The sequence below is a fragment of the Xenopus laevis genome, chromosome 3S, assembly GCF_017654675.1.
Source record: "Xenopus laevis strain J_2021 chromosome 3S, Xenopus_laevis_v10.1, whole genome shotgun sequence".
Classification (NCBI taxonomy): domain Eukaryota; kingdom Metazoa; phylum Chordata; class Amphibia; order Anura; family Pipidae; genus Xenopus; species Xenopus laevis.
Window position 1 is genome coordinate 11,898,455 of NC_054376.1, and position 16,820 is coordinate 11,915,274.

The window sequence follows — 16,820 nt, forward strand, 5'->3', positions numbered from 1 at the left end:
ATGAGCACTTGTCTGGATTTTTGACAGGTCTTCTGTGTTGAACCAACACAGCAAGAAAATGGAGGAGAAAAAATCTCCCCAGTAATACTAGGTTATGCATAAAGGTAACCACTTTATGAGCATTATTTCTTATGGGCAAGCATTCCAAACATTTCCAAAAAAAACTTCTACCGCTTGTCAAAAAATGATTTGAAAAAGAAAGGTTTTCCTCTTCCATTTCTTTTCAAGGATATTTTTTATTTTGATATTTCCTTTCAGTTTAACACTAAAGCATTGTCATTTTCCAACGTAAATAAATGTAGCCCTTGGGGCTCTAATCAAAGAATTTCCATGGCAACTACTGTTGCAATTTAAAATGCCGTTCAGACCAACATTTCATTTCCAAAGGCATGCGGCTTAAGGGCTCTAGAGTTTTCATGTGGGTAATTCAGGCTTTAGACCTTGAAATGACAATCTGGTGTCTCGTTCAGGTAATTCATGTCAAATTAAATATTGTTACCTGGTTAGAGTTCTGTTCCCCCATTTTTTAATTTTTGAACCTTTTGCATGGATCTCCAGGCTTCAGAATGATTGCAGCAGCATGGCCGTCGCATTATGTAAATGGCGAGGTGACACTAAAATGTAAAAGTATCATCATTGTATGAAGTCATTTAGCAAAATTTACAGTATTTTGTACTGGACATGAAAAGCATTGTTTTAAAATATAATCCCTCAAATAAAATTAACTTAAAATTGTTCTGAGCTCCCTACTAAGCACTTCTGCAATTTACATTTTTATTTCTAGATATTAGTAGATTTTAAACTGAAGAGCTAGGAATAGTTTAACTGAGTGATATTGCACAGTGCACAGTGGGAATCCTGGAGCTTTCGCCAACTTTCAGGGGCACATTTACTAAGCTCGAGTGAAGGATTCCAATGAAAAAAACTTCAAATTTCGAAGTATTTTTTGGGTACTTTGACCATCGAATATACTACTACGACCTTCGACTTCGATTTGAACGATTCGAACTAAAAATCGCTCGCCTATTCGACCATTCGATAGTCGAAGTACTGTCTCTTTGAAAAATACTTTGACTACATACTTCGGCAGTTTAAACCTACCTAGGTTCAATGTTAGCCTTCCCCAGCCCTTTTCTAAGGTTTTTATGATCGAATAAAAATCCTTTGATCGATCGATTAAAATCCTTCAAATCGTTCAAATGATTTTTATTCGATCAAAGTATTTGCGCTAAAAGCCTTAGAATTCGATTTTACTTCGAGGGTCGAACTCGAGAGTTTATTAACCCTCGAAATTCGACCATGATAAATCTGCCCCCCAATGTTGGAGTAGTTCTGGGGTTCCCCTGCAGTAATTGTGCACTGTGTTAGCTGAAAAAAAATGCAAGGGGGCATTAATGCATCAAAACTTGTGAGAGCAAGAAGTGGGTTTGGATGCAAATACGGTATCAGGCAAACAATGATGGTGTCAGTTTTGGAGTTGCAAATATATTACTAAATGTAGCTGTATATATATATATATATATATATACATATATATATATATATATATATATATATATAAAATATAATGGTTAAAAGCTACAAATAACTTGCAGTAATAACTTGCTTTGTCGGGTAAACAATTATAATTGGTGGTTTGTGATGTCACTTGGGTCACATGGCTTAGTGACACTTGTGAAATGTAATAAATCATTTACCCCCTTATTTAAATAAATAAATAAACAAAGAGGATTTTAGCATTACAACTCAAAGAATAGTTCCATAACTTCTATAAAAACCCTTAACCTGCTGCTTGTGCTTTATATGGTCACAGAACTTCTCTGGGATTTTGAATATCCTTACAATTTACAGTAGGGGGTACGTTATCCCTTATAATACATGAGTGATACTCAGAGTTTCCTGTATAACTCAGCCTGCAGCCTTGTGCCTTTATATGGTCACAGAACAACCCCTCAGTGACTTCTAATATCCTTATCATTTACAGTAGGGGTTACATTGTCCCTTATAATACATGAGTGATACTCAGAGTTCCCTGTATAAATCAGCCTGCGGCCTTGTGCCTTTATATGGTCACAGAACCCCTCAGTGACTTCTAATATCCTTATCATTTACAGTAGGGGGTACATTATCCATTATAATATATGAGTGATACTCAGAGTTCCCTGTATAACTCAGCCTGCAGCCTTGTGCCTTTATATGGTCACAGAACAACCCCTCAGTGACTTCTATTATCCTTTTCATTTACAATAGGGGGTACATTATCCCTTATAATACATGAGTGATACTTATAATTCCCAATATAAATCAGCCTGCAGACTTGTGTCTTTATATGGTAACAGAACTCCAGGCCAACATAAATAATGCAGCCCAAAAAGGCTAGCCAAAGACAATTCTGGCTTGGAATAGCATTGTAACACAAATGGAGGTTCATTTGAGTTCCTGAGGTAATGAGGTTGCCAAGTCAGAAAAAAAAAGGGTTTGTAAATATGCTGAATAACAACTTTTTATTTCAGCTTCTTCAAGAACCTACTAGGAATAAATTTCTTTTGGATCTTGTAATAACTACTAATACCAAACTCATCTCTAGCATTTGTGTGGGTGATCATTTAAGGAATAGTGATTATAACATGGTCTCCTTTGAGATTATTTTGCAGAGGCAACTAAAACACTGAATTTTAGATGTGCAAACTCTAATATGGCATCTCTGCAACATATTAAGTAGGAAATACTTAATAAATATATATATAAAAATAAATGTCAGTATGTTCCACTTGTAATTAGTGATGGGCGAATTTATTCGCCAGGCACGAATTCGTTGCAAATTCCTGCGAAATTTGTTCCAAAGTTTCAGTTCCACAATGGAACTTTCGTCAGGGAAAGTGACGAAAGTTCCAGTGTGAAACTGAAACGTCGGAACCAATAAATCTACTGGGGTTAATTTTTAAAAAAAATCTAAAAAAAATTTATCTAAAAAATCGAAGTTTTAACTTTGGGTGAACAGGCTGTATTGAAATCGTTCGAATCGTAGTTTTAGTGCATTCGATCAAAATATTTGCACCAAAAAACTAAGATTTTTCAAAGTCCTCCAAATAGGTTCTAGGAGGTCCCCCATACACTAAAACAGCAAATTGGCAGGTTTTAGATGGCGAATGGTCGAAGTTTTAAAGAGACAGTACATGATAAATTTCGAACAGTCAAATTTTCTTCAAATTCAAATCAAATTTTGGACTATTCGATAGTCGAAGTACACAAAAATAGCTCGCAATTCTATATTTTTTACTTCCATTTTTCACTTCGATCCTTGATAAATTTGCCCCTTAGTGAATTGAAAGAAAGGATTAAACCCCCGAAAGGATTTTGCAAAGTTGTAATAATCAGTCACCAGAATTGACATCGCTGTCAATGTAACTGCAATAGTCACCCCCACCCTCTCTATTCTGCACCCTGCAAAGCAAACGGGAAGATAGAGGTTTAGAACATTGAGTCCTTGGAGGGGGAGGGATGTGTCACACAAATTACTAATAGTTTCCTGCTTGGCTCAACTACAGCAAATAATCTCTGGCATTGTCCCACCTCTACAGTTGGATTCCACTTTGCAACCTTAATCCAACCTGACACACTGATTAACACAGAGCAACTGTAAATATAAAAAAAATGACATATATATTTATGTATTTATTCATCATAGGTACATGCCTCTGAAAATTATTTGACATTCACATTTGTACAATCATTTAGAACATTATATCAAAGTTGAGCTTCGCTATTCTTTTTTTTTTTGCTTCTACTGAAATGAAACACAATCGTAAAGACCATGACAAGCAGCTGCAGGACCAATCTCCAGATTTCCAGAGGAAAAGTAAAAATTTCATTACTCGATAATGTACAAGAATGCAATTTACGTAGCTTAAAGGAACAGTAACACCAAAGAATTAAAGTGTTTTAAAGGAAAGACAATACAATGTCCTGTTGCCCTGCACTGGTAAAACTGATGTGTTTGTTTAAATAACTGTAGTTTATGTAAACAAGCTGTTGTGTAGCCATGGGGGCAGCCATTCAAACACAGGAAACACAGTAGATAGATAAGTACTACTATAGTTTATATAAACAAGCTGCTGTGTAGCCATGGGGACAGCCATTCAAGCACAGGATACACAGTAGATAACAGATAAGTACTACTATAGTTTATATAAATAAGCTGCTGTGTAGCCATTGGGGCAGCCATTCAAGCACAGGATACACAGTAGATAACTGATAAATACTACTATAGTTTATGTAAAAAAACTGCTGTGTAGCCATGGGTGCAGCCATTCAAGCACAGGATACACAGTTGATAACAGATAAGTACTACTATAGTTTATATAAACAAGCTGCTGTGTAGCCATGGGGGCAGCCATTCAAGCACAGGATACACAGTAGATAACAGATAAGTACTACTATAGTTTATATAAACAAGCTGCTGTGTAGCCATGGGGGCAGCCATTCAAGAACAGGATACACAGTAGATAACAGATAAGTACTATTAATTTGTATACTACAGAGTGTATCTGTTATATGTTGTGTATCATGTACCTTTTCCTTTTAGCTTTGAATGGCTGCCCCCATGGCTACACATCATCTTGTTTATATACTATAGTAGTACTTATCTGTTATCTACTGTGTATCCTGTGCTTGAATGGCTGCCCCCATGGCTACACAGCAGCTTCTTTATATAAACTATAGTAGAGTTTCTGAAGCATTCCTTTAAGACACTTTCATTTTTTGATGTTGCAGTTCCTTGAACCCCCAACTTGGCTTCAGTTTTCTGTGTAGATGTGCTATTGACATAATTCAGGGGTGCCCATACTTTACTAATGCTAGGTCTACTTTTAGTCATTTGTCCCATTAAGATCTACATCCATCAAAAGCATTGTTAGCATTCTGTTCCATGGAAAAAATTACTTAAATATTGAGAAAATGTACAGTATTTTGTTATATTTACAAACAACTATTTCTTGTTACCTCAATATAAAAAATATCTGAATGAAAAGCCTGAAACAGGAGGGTGATATAGACAAGCTGTTTGTTGCCAATGTCTTGAGATCTACTGCTCACCAGCTAAAAATCTACTGGTAGACCCGGATCTACCTTTTTGGGCAACCTGACTAATTTATTAAAGGGCACCTTATTTGCTTAAAATGGATTCTCCATAAGAAAACCTTGTGCTATTTAGAGGTTGCAAATCACATGATATTTACATGCTAAAAAAGTGCTGGCATTTTTAAAACCCAAACTGAATTCTGAAGTACTTGTGTTGGACTCCAGACCCAACACTATACAGTAGCTGTATCAGCCATGGAGGTAGAGACATAGACACAGGTAAGGAACCATCCCACAGCTTATGTTAGTGCCAGGAACATTTTTTTTAAGTGATACTAATAACTTGGAGACCTGGCCACTATGTCTTTAATCTAGATCCCACCAAAAAAAAAATGCTAAGATTCTTCATTTTCCAAAGTTTAAAAATACATCTGTCATAAAAGACTATTTCCTATAATAGTGTGACTTTAGGAACATCACAAGCTGGATAAGTATGTTAATTCTTATGTCTCATGAGAAAGGGTAGCGTAATTAAGTTAATAATACATAAGTGAGATGTTCATTTGACTTGCCTGCATCATTTGCATCATAAAGCAATTAATATAATACCAACAGAAAAAAAACTTTCCTTATTATTCCAGCCTCATAGAACTGCATGAATTCGCTAAAAAAATCTGGAAATCACACCTTCTGATCTGGGCAGATTGGAAAAGAAAGCCAATGTTTCTTCCAACTTCCAAGATATTCCTAATTAAAGAAGGCTGTTCTTAAATGTCTTTGTGTTTTGGGGGTAGCATGTCCCATCAGAGGACAGTGGAGAGATGGGAGCTGCACACAGAGGTGCGGTGGGGGAAAGTTGGACTCCCTTCTTCTCCTGAATCCATACGATTTCGAACAGCCAAAATGAGGGTTCTCTTCTGGGGGGCTAATGCCTGCACAGGAATCTTGGGTTTCCAGCTCTTGAAGAGATGGGGCAAGACATTTTGGAACGCAGAGCGGAAGCGCCTGGATAGGAGATTGTAGATCAAAGGATTGACAGCCGAGCTGAGGTAGAAGAAGACTCCTAATAAGATAAAGTACAATAAAATGACTGGGAATGACAGATATAAACGATTGCATCTCCTTACAGTACTTTCTTGATCAAAATGCTCCCTGCTGGTTGGTTGCTGTGGGTGCAAAGATATTGTAAGGCACCATGTTCTTCAGTTTGGAATTTAAAGTGACCTTGATATCTGTGCGCATCTAGGGCGTTATTTATTAAAGTCCGAATTTATCTCAATATTCTCAGAAAAACACTCTGACCAAATCCGCACGGGTTTTTTCGGCTTATTTATTAATACACTTTCCCAAAAAATTCTTTTGGATTTTTCATCAGATTTTCATAATCTTTTTCGGATTTTTCACCCGAAAACTCTGATTTCTAATGTATTTTTGCACGAAAACTTTGGGGATATTGCACGAAACCCCCAGCGCACATCAAAAAATTATTAGAACTTCTCCCTTTGACTTATATGCAACCAGCGTCGGACTGGTGCATTAGGGGCCCACCGGGTTCTAAACCTCGGGGTCCCTATGCACATGTGCAAAAACTGGTGCGCCGGCCCCATACGCGAACGCCGGGCCGCTGTGCGCATGCGTGAACAGCAGCACATAGCATGCATGCACGAACAGCAGTGCACCATGCAGCACAGATTTTTTTTTTTGCAGATCAGGGAATAGGGTCTGGCCCAGGTTTTTTCCTGGGGTCCCGCTGGCCCAGTCCGACCCTGTATACAACCTCGACATGTCTGAGATGCCAGATTTTCTGATTTGGACTTTTCCATCCTCAGGGTTTAATAAATTCAGATTTTTTTAAAAGTCCGATTTTATTTAAAAACATCACACATTTTTCGTGATTTTTGCATTCAGGGTTTAGTAAATAACCCCCTTAGTCTTTAGCAGAATCTACAGATTGGCTACAGAGACCCTCTTCTTCTTGGTTTCATTCAGGCTACTGCAAGAGGAAGTTTATGTTTTTTAAAAGAGGAAGCTGCCCTCCATCTAGAGTGTAGTGTGCAAAGTGCAATTTTATTTGTGTTTTCCCCACAATTCCCCCATAATTGCGTTTACCACAACAGCATCTCATGCAGCAAACTGGACAAAATGTTGCTTGCATAGGCTAAAACACCAATTTGGCAGGTTTTAGATGGTGAATAGTCAAATTTGAATTCTTAAAGGGACAGTACATAATACATATTCAAATTCGAATTTCGCATTTTTTTTAAACTCAAATTGAATTTGCATTTTTCCCTAGTCAAATTACACTAAAATAAACTCAAAATTCAAATTTGAAAATTCCAATTTTCAATTAGATCCTAAATAAATCTGCCCCTAAGTACACTAAGGGGGTTATTTACTAAACTCTGAATTGCTGAAAATCCAAAAAATTTGTGTTTTTTAGTATAGAATGAGAATTTTAAAAAACAAATTTTTTTCGGAATTTATTATACCCCGAGGATGGAAAAAGTCCAAATCAGAAAATCCGATATCTCAGACCTGCCGAGGTTGCATATAAGTCAATAGGAGAAGTCCCAAATATTTTTTGATTGCGATGGGTTTTGTGCAATAATCCGAAGTTTTTGATGTTTTTGTGCAAAAAAGTTTTTGGGTGGAAATTCGTAAAAATTTGTAATAACTCGTATTTTTCATGATTTTTTCCCGAAAAATTAGTTGTTTTTTTTTTTAGAAAATATTGAGATAAACTTTAGACTATAACTATCATTTATGACTATAGATGCAATTCTAGCTATGCAAAAAAATTTGCCCCATTGACAGCATTCATTGGATATGCTTGCATCTAAAGACATTCCTTCCTTGCATTTCCCTATAGTCAAAATTTATCAGTAAGTCCCACCTCCCCTACTGACACAGAATTCCTGCCCTGATGTTGCTAAATGACATTCTACAAGTAATTATTAAGGGCCAGATTTATCAAGGGTCAAATTTCCATAAACTCGAAATCTGAGAAAAAATTTTTAAAAAATAAATCTATTTTTTTAAAAAAAATTTTGAATAGGATAGAGCTGCAAATTCGAATCAAATTCAAATCAAATTTTTTAAAAAAAATGTATAAAAATTTAAGAAATGTTTTTTTTCAAAAGTCCACCAAATTACTCCAAATTGATTGTAGGCGGTCCCCCAAACGCTAAAACACCAATTTGCTGGGTTTTAGACAGCAAACAGTCAAAATCGAAATCTTAAGGGGACAGTACATGATAAAATAATTTTAAAAATTTTTTTGGAATTCGAATCGAATTTGGATTATTCCCTAGTCGAATTACACTAAAATAACATTGTCTATTACCTGACACCACATGGGTTAAGTTGAAGGCATTGGCTAAATGCTCAGTCCAGTCCACCACAAAGCTGAAGAATAATCTGTCCACATGGAATGGAGCCCAGCAGACACCAAATACCATCACCAAGACGACTAGATAGAGAAATAAAAAATATTATATAGAAAGCTGATATCTGTCCCCTCCCCAATGCTATACATTGCTTGTTTTATTCATACACATTTATTGTAAGATTTATATCTGCTAGGTGGGTCAATCAGCTAGATCCTTGTTTTATATAAATTTTTAATACAAGCATTTGTCAGTTTTGTGACCAATAAAAAGGCGCCTACTGGCATGTTTATTACTCTTATTACCAGCTGCTCTATACTTACACAGCATTTTAGTGATAGATTTCCGAGATGGTCTCTGGACATTCACAGACATTTTATTCGCTTCCAGTGAATGATCTCCCCTGAGCTGAATAGGATAGAAACATAATCAGAGACTTAAGAGGAAATAAATGATGTAAAATCCAAGAAAATGGAAAATCAGGGTATGTAATATTAAAGTTTTACTGTAGTGTGTAGTTTTATTTTTAGTAGGCATGCACCGAATCCAGGATTCATTTTGGGATTCGAACTTTTGCAGCAGGATTTGGATTTGGCCAAACCCTTCGCGAAAGATTTAACCTAATACCTGAATCTGAATCCTAATTTGCATATGCAAATTAGGGGCAGGGAGGGAAATCTCATGACTTTTTGTTACAAAACAAGGAAGTAAATTGTTTCCCCTTCCCCAGGATTTGGCTTTGCTTCGGTATTTGGCCGAATCTTTAGCGAAGAATTCAAGGGTTCAGCCGAATCAAAAATAGTGTATTTGGTGCATCCCTAATTATTAGTAATAGTATATATAACACATGGATGGATCGTTATTGATTTTAGATGCCATAGCTATAGAATGCATTGAAACATTATGGAAGGATACCAACTCAGAAGTAGAATATACAGATAATGAAAGATTTATGCTGACTATGAAAAACTGGGTGATGAAGATACAAATGGAATTACAGGCATTCATTTCTGCATTAATCACCCATTATATATTATTGTAATAAAAAGCTCTATTTTTCTTGGTTGGGGTTATAGAAACATGTGGGTAGATTCACTAAAGGACAAAGTGGTGAACGCTAGCGACAATTCGCCAGCGTTGATACCCACAGGGACATCGCCAATTCATTAGCAAAAGAGCTAGCGTTCTTTTGCACACTATCGGCAGACGACTTTTCGCTCTGGTGAAAAGCTGTTACTCCGCAAATTCAGTGTGGATTTTACTGAACGTTACCTCTTTCGCTAGAGTTGACTTCGCCACCTCAAACCAGGTGAAGTGCTAAAAAGCAGTTAGATCTTCCTCAATCTTATGTCACTTACATCATATCCTGTGTGCCGAAAATGTATTAAAGTTACAAAAATGCTGGTGACTTTTCCTTTTTTTGAAGCGGGATTGCCTGCAAAAGTCCTAACAAACTTTTTTTGGGTAACCGGTTTTCTCCAGACATTTCATAACATATGGAACATTCATTTTACAGTGGGCTCATGTGTAGGGCATTATATTAACGCTATTGTCTTTATTAAGGTTCCCTGCCCATTTGTAATAAAAAGTGGTAACTTCAAGCATTTGCACCTCCATAATAAAGAGCTCCAAACAACTTTAGATTACCCGCCGTATGCAAATTCACCTAAGCGCAAGATCACTGGCGTATTTTCGCTAGGCACAAACGAACGCTGGCGCATCTTTGCTATGAAATGCTCGCACTGCCGAAGTAATGGTAGCCATAAGTTGCCAGCGTTCGGCGCCCAGGGCGCTACTTCGCATATTAGTGAATTAGCATAGTGGTAGCGAATTTGCGCCTGGCGTAATGGTGCGATGTGTGCGAAGCGAGCGCCGGCGACAATTCGCCCTTTAGTGAATTTGCCCCATTAGCTAGAGAGTAGCCTGGAATACCTTCAAGAAAAACTGCAAATTTCCACCATGATTTGCAAGAGTATAAATCAATGAAAGTACACATAATGGAGGGCATTTATTAAGTATGTGGCAGGGTACAAAGTGCATTATGCATTGCATCTAGTGATGGGCAAATTTATTCGCAGGCGCAAATTTGCGCGATTCACCGCCGGCGATTAAAATTCGTGGAACCCCAGTGAAAATTTGGCAATTTGGCTAAAAAAACAGACGCCGGCGTCAAAATCTGCAAACAATTTGCAAATTTTTTGCCGTTTTGCCAATTTCACGGGAAATTTGCAAATTTTCCAGCGAAGTGAAACTACCCAAATTCGTCCATCACTAATTGCATCCTTATTCAGATGCACGTGTTAGAGAGCAACTGTGGGCGCAGTTTGCAACAGAGCCTTGCACTATGGCAGGCAGAAAAGATACAAAAGTTTTTTTGTCTTTTGTGCCCACCTCCTGATGAAGGTCCTGGTATAGGAATGAAACGTCAAGTATTCTACATGTGGTTTATATAAACTTCTTTTGCTATTTTTTTTAAATAGTGCAGCAGCTTTATTCATTTTTATACAGGTATAGATGTAGTATATATTACTCATAATGAGATTCTGTATAAGTTAGGGGTCATTGACCCTGGGAGAAAGTGCAAAAGCAATAAAGGGTGCAAAATAGCACATCCACATGCATTGCTGTATTAATGGGGGGGAAATCAGGTCTCAGAGGGATTCTTTATAGGCACATTAAATATCACAGTAACATAATAAGTTAGGTTGAAAAAAAGAAGTCCATCAAGTTCAACCTTTTAAAGGACCAGTAACATCAAAATTTTTTTTTACAAAATTTGTTAGTATACAACGAAAAATAAACACCAAGACAAATTAAACTTTTAAATTGCAAAGCCTTTATTAAGAAATAACTTACCGAAACTCCACTTCCTGTCCTCTTCAGAAACGGCGAAAGGGCGACCATCCTTCCTGCAGTGATTGATTTCTCCTCCCTGGCTATTCTCCTACTCAGTCCATGTCTCCCAGCACTCAGCGCTGTGCTCAAGGTAGAGAGTCGGGACAGCAGCAGCAGCATGTCCAGCAGCAGCCCCCACAGCATCCCATCCAACAGGTCCACGAGTCTGGAGGCTGCACGCTGCAGCAGGAGAAGGCAAGGATTCAGGAAAGGAATCCTCCGCTGCGATTGCGGCGGCAGCGGCTACACGGGCAAGTGACTTGAGAAGGGGAAGAGGAGCCGCCGGCACATTCACTTGCTGTATCCTTGATTGCGGCGCTGGAGGAGGCGGCTACACGGCAAGTGACCTGAGAAGCTGAAGGGGGAGAGGAGCCGCCGGCACATTCACTTGCTTTATCCTTGATTGCGGCGGCTGGAGGATGCGGCTACACGGAACCTCCTCTGTGAATGAATAAACGAGACAACTGCCGATCGCCATTTGCCATCGCCATCGCTGATCGCCATTCAGGAAAGGAATCCTCCGCTGCGATTGCGGCGACAGCAGCAGCAGCAGCAGCATGTCCAGCGGCAGCCCCCACAGAATCCCATCCAACAGGGCCCGCTGCTGCCTCCGCCGCGGAGAGCAGAGTTACTTCAGCGCGGCTTACTACAGCCGCTTCCCTCCCTCTGTCGTTTGGCAAATGGCGATCGGCAGTTGTCTCGTTTATTCATTCACAGAGGAGGTTCCGTGTAGCCGCATCCTCCAGCAGCCGCAATCAAGGATAAAGCAAGTGAATGTGCCGGCGGCTCCTCTCCCCCTTCAGCTTCTCAGGTCACTTGCCGTGTAGCCGCCTCCTCCAGCGCCGCAATCAAGGATACAGCAAGTGAATGTGCCGGCGGCTCCTCTTCCCCTTCTCAAGTCACTTGCCCGTGTAGCCGCTGCCGCCGCAATCGCAGCGGAGGATTCCTTTCCTGAATCCTTGCCTTCTCCTGCAGCAGCGTGCAGCCTCCAGACTCGTGGACCTGTTGGATGGGATGCTGTGGGGGCTGCTGCTGGACATGCTGCTGCTGCTGTCCCGACTCTCTACCTTGAGCACAGCGCTGAGTGCTGGGAGACATGGACTGAGTAGGAGAATAGCCAGGGAGGAGAAATCAATCACTGCAGGAAGGATGGTCGCCCTTTCGCCGTTTCTGAAGAGGACAGGAAGTGGAGTTTCGGTAAGTTATTTCTTAATAAAGGCTTTGCAATTTAAAAGTTTAATTTGTCTTGGTGTTTATTTTTCGTTGTATACTAACGAATTTTGTAAAAAAAAAATTTTGATGTTACTGGTCCTTTAACTCTATTTTATCCTGACTTAACTGCTAGTTGAAATAAATGCAATGAGGAAAAATTGAAAATAAAATAAGGTGTTTGTATATGTGGGACCTATTATCCGGAATGCTCAGAATGTGGGGCTTTCCATACAACGTATCTTTCTGTAATTTGGATCGTCGTACCTTAAGTCTACTACAAAATCATGTAAACATTAAATAGACCCAATAGGCTGGTTTGGCCTCCAATAACGATCAATTATATCTTTGTTTGGATCAAGTACAAGGTATTGTTTCATTATTACAGAGAAAAAGTTTTAAAAATCTGGATTTGGATAAATCTATGGGAATCTCCGCAATTCTGAGATTTCTGGATAATGGGTTTCTGGATAACAGTATTTCTCTATTCAAATCAACGCAATCAATCTCAAACTCAATTCTGCATCAAAAAGGAACGAAGGTGTCTCTCTCCCGATTTCCCTATCATTTATTAAAAAACAAATGAATATATCCTTCTGATGATACCGGTCTTTCTGGAACCTACTATTAATCATTCCAGCCTATGTGCTTTATACACTCAAGTCTTTCCTAGAAACCTCTTATTCTCAACTTGACATGTTAGTATTAAAGGCACAGGTAATTCATGGTTTAGCATTGCAGGTTATTCATTTCAAATGTGTGTTGTAAGCAATTCATTTAGTAGCCCTTTGCTCTAGGGAACTGCATCCTTCTTTTTCAATCTTCAGCACTTTCTGAATTGGAGTTCTCTGCACTTTACAACATGAATTATTTATCACCCAAGAGACGTTGTGGGTAAGACTTGGGTAAAATGTGAGCTTCAGTGGTGGGACATCAAAACATTAGGCCCTCTTGCCCCATTTTGGGACTTACTAATGCTTTAAATCAGATGCTATTTTACTTTTCTTGGTGGGCGTTGACCAACAAGAAAGGCAAATAATAATAATAATTTACACATTACACATAAATAACTTCAGATTATATTTAGAGCCAGGATTTGGTTCGGGATATGGCCAGGATTCGGCCTCTTTCAGCATTATTCAGATTCAGCTGAACCGAATCTGAATCCTAATTTGCATATGCAAATTAGGGACAGGGAGGAAAATCATGTGACTTTTTGTCACAAAACAATGAAGTAAAAAATGTTTTCCCCTTGCTTATGCAAATTAGGATTCGGATTTGGTTCAGTATTCAGCAGAATCTTTCGCAAAGGCTTCGGGGGTTTGGCCGAATCCAAAAATAGTGGATTCAGTGCATCCCTATATTTAGAATATGTTTAGTAAAAAGCACCACTATCCCTCCATTGAAGACAATTGTTATATACTCTCACCATACAATGTGTCCTCTCCTTGTGGTTTAATTGGCCAGTATAGAAATGGAAGAGACCAATGTTGTAATTCTCAGTTCATCACCAGGCTTAAAGCAGGCCATAGAGGCCCCTTCAAGTGTCAGCTCCTCTGCCTTTCTATGGGTCCTTCCCTCCCGTCTACCACAAAATTATGCGGGAATTAGTCGCGTATTCGCGCCTGGCGAATAAATTTGCCCATCACTACTTTCAGCTACTTTGGGCAATGATAGCAAACCAAAACCCACGAGAGCAGCACCAACGAGCTGGAGTATAAGCACTTGGCACAGGAGGCGCAAAAAAATCTGAAACTGGAGAAGGGCAAAATAATGAGCCTTGGCAATTGTGCCAAGGGTTAATTCCCAGCCATAATACTTAATAAAAAAAAGGCAGCAGTTTCACAGTTCTATGGGCTGCCAGTATCCTATCAACAACGAATGTTACATAATCAGCCATTCACTAAATAACCCAAGGGTTATGTTCCGAAAAGCATTTCTCTCCATTATACTGTTTAGTCTACATGTGATTTTCTTAATGGATTCTATGCAGAGATTCCTCTCATTATTTCTGCACACCTCCAATATGGGAAAGAATATAAATAGGAACCTAAGAAAGCGGTGGTCATAGAGTGACAGGCAAGTAGTAGACAAGTGTAAAGACAACAAATGTCTAGCTACAGAATATCAGCGTTTGCATTCTGTATATACAGTATATTATGTGATTTCTAAGAGGCTCTGCATCAACTCTGTTCTGGGGTCAGTTGACCATTCAGCATGGCCACATGCCATAGATAGTTTCAGAATCTTTAAAAAAAACTATTAATATTCTTTGTATAGGGCTGTCACATTCTTTAAGACCTTACAGAGATTATACATCTTTCATAGGATATTCGATTTTACATATCATGCGCACATTGTAAAACATGCAGATATTTGCTCGGCTTGATGTTATACTTTGGCTTCAATGAGCAACACAGAACTGATAATTTAAACAGTATATGGTGTTGTTTTTTATTTGAAGCCATGTATCTATCACAAATAGATTGCAAGCTCTTGCGGAACGCCTGCTTGTATTTTCCTGGCTTTTCCTGGTTTCTTTTCCAAATAATGTACATTCATGTAAACAGTATAATACAATGCTGGGGTCCCCCATCCTTGGAATGCAATGTCCTACAATTTCAGCGTCAACATTGACACAGTCTCTGTACATGTCTTTAAAATGCAAAGAATAAAAGAAGGCATGGATAGCACTTAACATTAACATAATTTGTATAGAAACCAATATTAATAACATATAAATATGTAATCATTTTAACATAGCAATGATCATATAGAGCAGTCTGATACCTTAACCACACACAAAATATGGGAATGGAGCTTACTTTTATTCCCATCAGACAGTAGAGGACACTGATAACCCCCATTGGAAGAATATAGAACAGCAGTGAGGTCACTTGGATAATGCAGTTATAAATCCACAGAGGTTGAACCACAGTGCAAGTGGCCGAATCAGGGATGAGGCTTCCATTGGGGAAGTACTGCAGTAGAATACCGTGTGTGCTGGTGTTTGGGATGGAAAAAAGAATAGAGAAGATCCAGAGAGTGACCAGGATTTTGAGAGCCCTGCTCCGAGTGCTTTTCAGCTTGGCTTGAAATGGATGGATGATGGCCACATACCTCTCCACACTGACGGTGGTGACACTTAGTATGGAGGCAAAGCAGACTGTTTCAAAAAGAACTGTTTTAAAGTAGCAACCCCAGGCACCAAAGAGGAAAGGGTAGTTGCTCCACATTTCATACACTTCAAGAGGCATCCCAAGGAGCAGAACTAAGAGGTCAGACACTGCTAAACTAAACAGGTAATAGTTGGTAGGGGTCCTCATATTGTGATGTTTTAAGATGACCAAGCATACAAGTGTGTTTCCAATTACTCCAATAAAAAATATAGCTGCATAGACTAGAGTCATCGGTAGTGATAGGCGACTGCGCTTGGGACCACACAAGTAAGCTAAGTACTCCTCTGTGCTATTGAGGTTTCTCATCATGGGATTGTCTGGAGGAAGATGACTTGGCCACATGAATGTGATGTTCTGCTGGTCATCCATCCTACTAAGAAATTCAAGGTGAGGTGGTCACAGCAGAAATGTTGAGGTACCAATAAAATAAAATAAATACAGGAACTACAAGAATGACAGTCAAGTTTCTTAAGGGAACACTAAAAGGGATATGAGCGGATGAGTTGCAGAGAATGGTGAGGTAGACAAATGATGAAAAGAAAGCAAAGAAGAGAAGAATTCAATAAAACAAAAGGCTCAGTGTAATAAGAATGAGAAGATATATCCCCCAGCACTTTCTGAGATTTTCCTGTGTCAACGTATGGGAAAAGGCTGCTTCTGTGGCTGCTGCTGCCGATGTTGAAAGCTCAGGTTTTTTGTTGCTGCTGGGAGATTAAGCACTAGTTGCCTTGTAAAGATCTCTGTTCCACAATGACATCTCCTCCCCTAACGGATGCTCATTGGATGCTCTTGTAAAATCATTATTCAAACAAAGGATGTGACTGGAGAGCTGGGAATTCTATCTAAAGTTCCTCTGCCTGAATTATAACCAAAGAAAAGAAAAATGACTGATTTCACAGTTTTTCACCTTAATGTAAAAAATTTGATTTCTGCACCTCTTGAAACTAAGTATTTGTATACTTTCTGTAAGTGATTTGCTGGAACGTAAGATTAAGTATAAAGACAATGCTCAGTACAGAAATAAGTATAAAGATAATTCACAATACATCCAGTGGTTCTTATAAGTTTATTA

General features: G+C 38.7%; 1 protein-coding gene across 1 annotated transcript; it reads right to left on the reverse strand.

Moving 5' to 3' along the window:
* Positions 1 to 5,882: 5,882 nt before the first annotated feature.
* nmur2.S (neuromedin U receptor 2 S homeolog) lies at positions 5,883 to 16,213 on the reverse strand. Its single transcript, XM_018254659.2, has 4 exons — positions 15,395 to 16,213; positions 8,789 to 8,873; positions 8,423 to 8,548; positions 5,883 to 6,142 (listed from the first exon to the last, which is right to left on the reverse strand). The coding sequence occupies exons 1-4, from the start codon at positions 16,115 to 16,117 to the stop codon at positions 5,883 to 5,885; spliced, it is 1,194 nt and encodes a 397-aa protein (XP_018110148.1). The 5' UTR covers positions 16,118 to 16,213.
* Between the last annotated feature and the right edge of the window lie 607 nt (positions 16,214 to 16,820).

Coding starts and splice junctions, on each gene's coding strand:
- nmur2.S (XM_018254659.2), bottom strand. CDS start 16,117: ATGGATGACCAGCAGAACATCACATTCATGTGGCCAAGTCATCTTCCT. Junction 8,874..15,394: donor ACTGTCTGATGGGAATAAAA/GTAAGCTCCATT, acceptor TATCCTATTCAG/CTCAGGGGAGATCATTCACT. Junction 8,549..8,788: donor ATCTATCACTAAAATGCTGT/GTAAGTATAGAG, acceptor TTCTCTATCTAG/TCGTCTTGGTGATGGTATTT.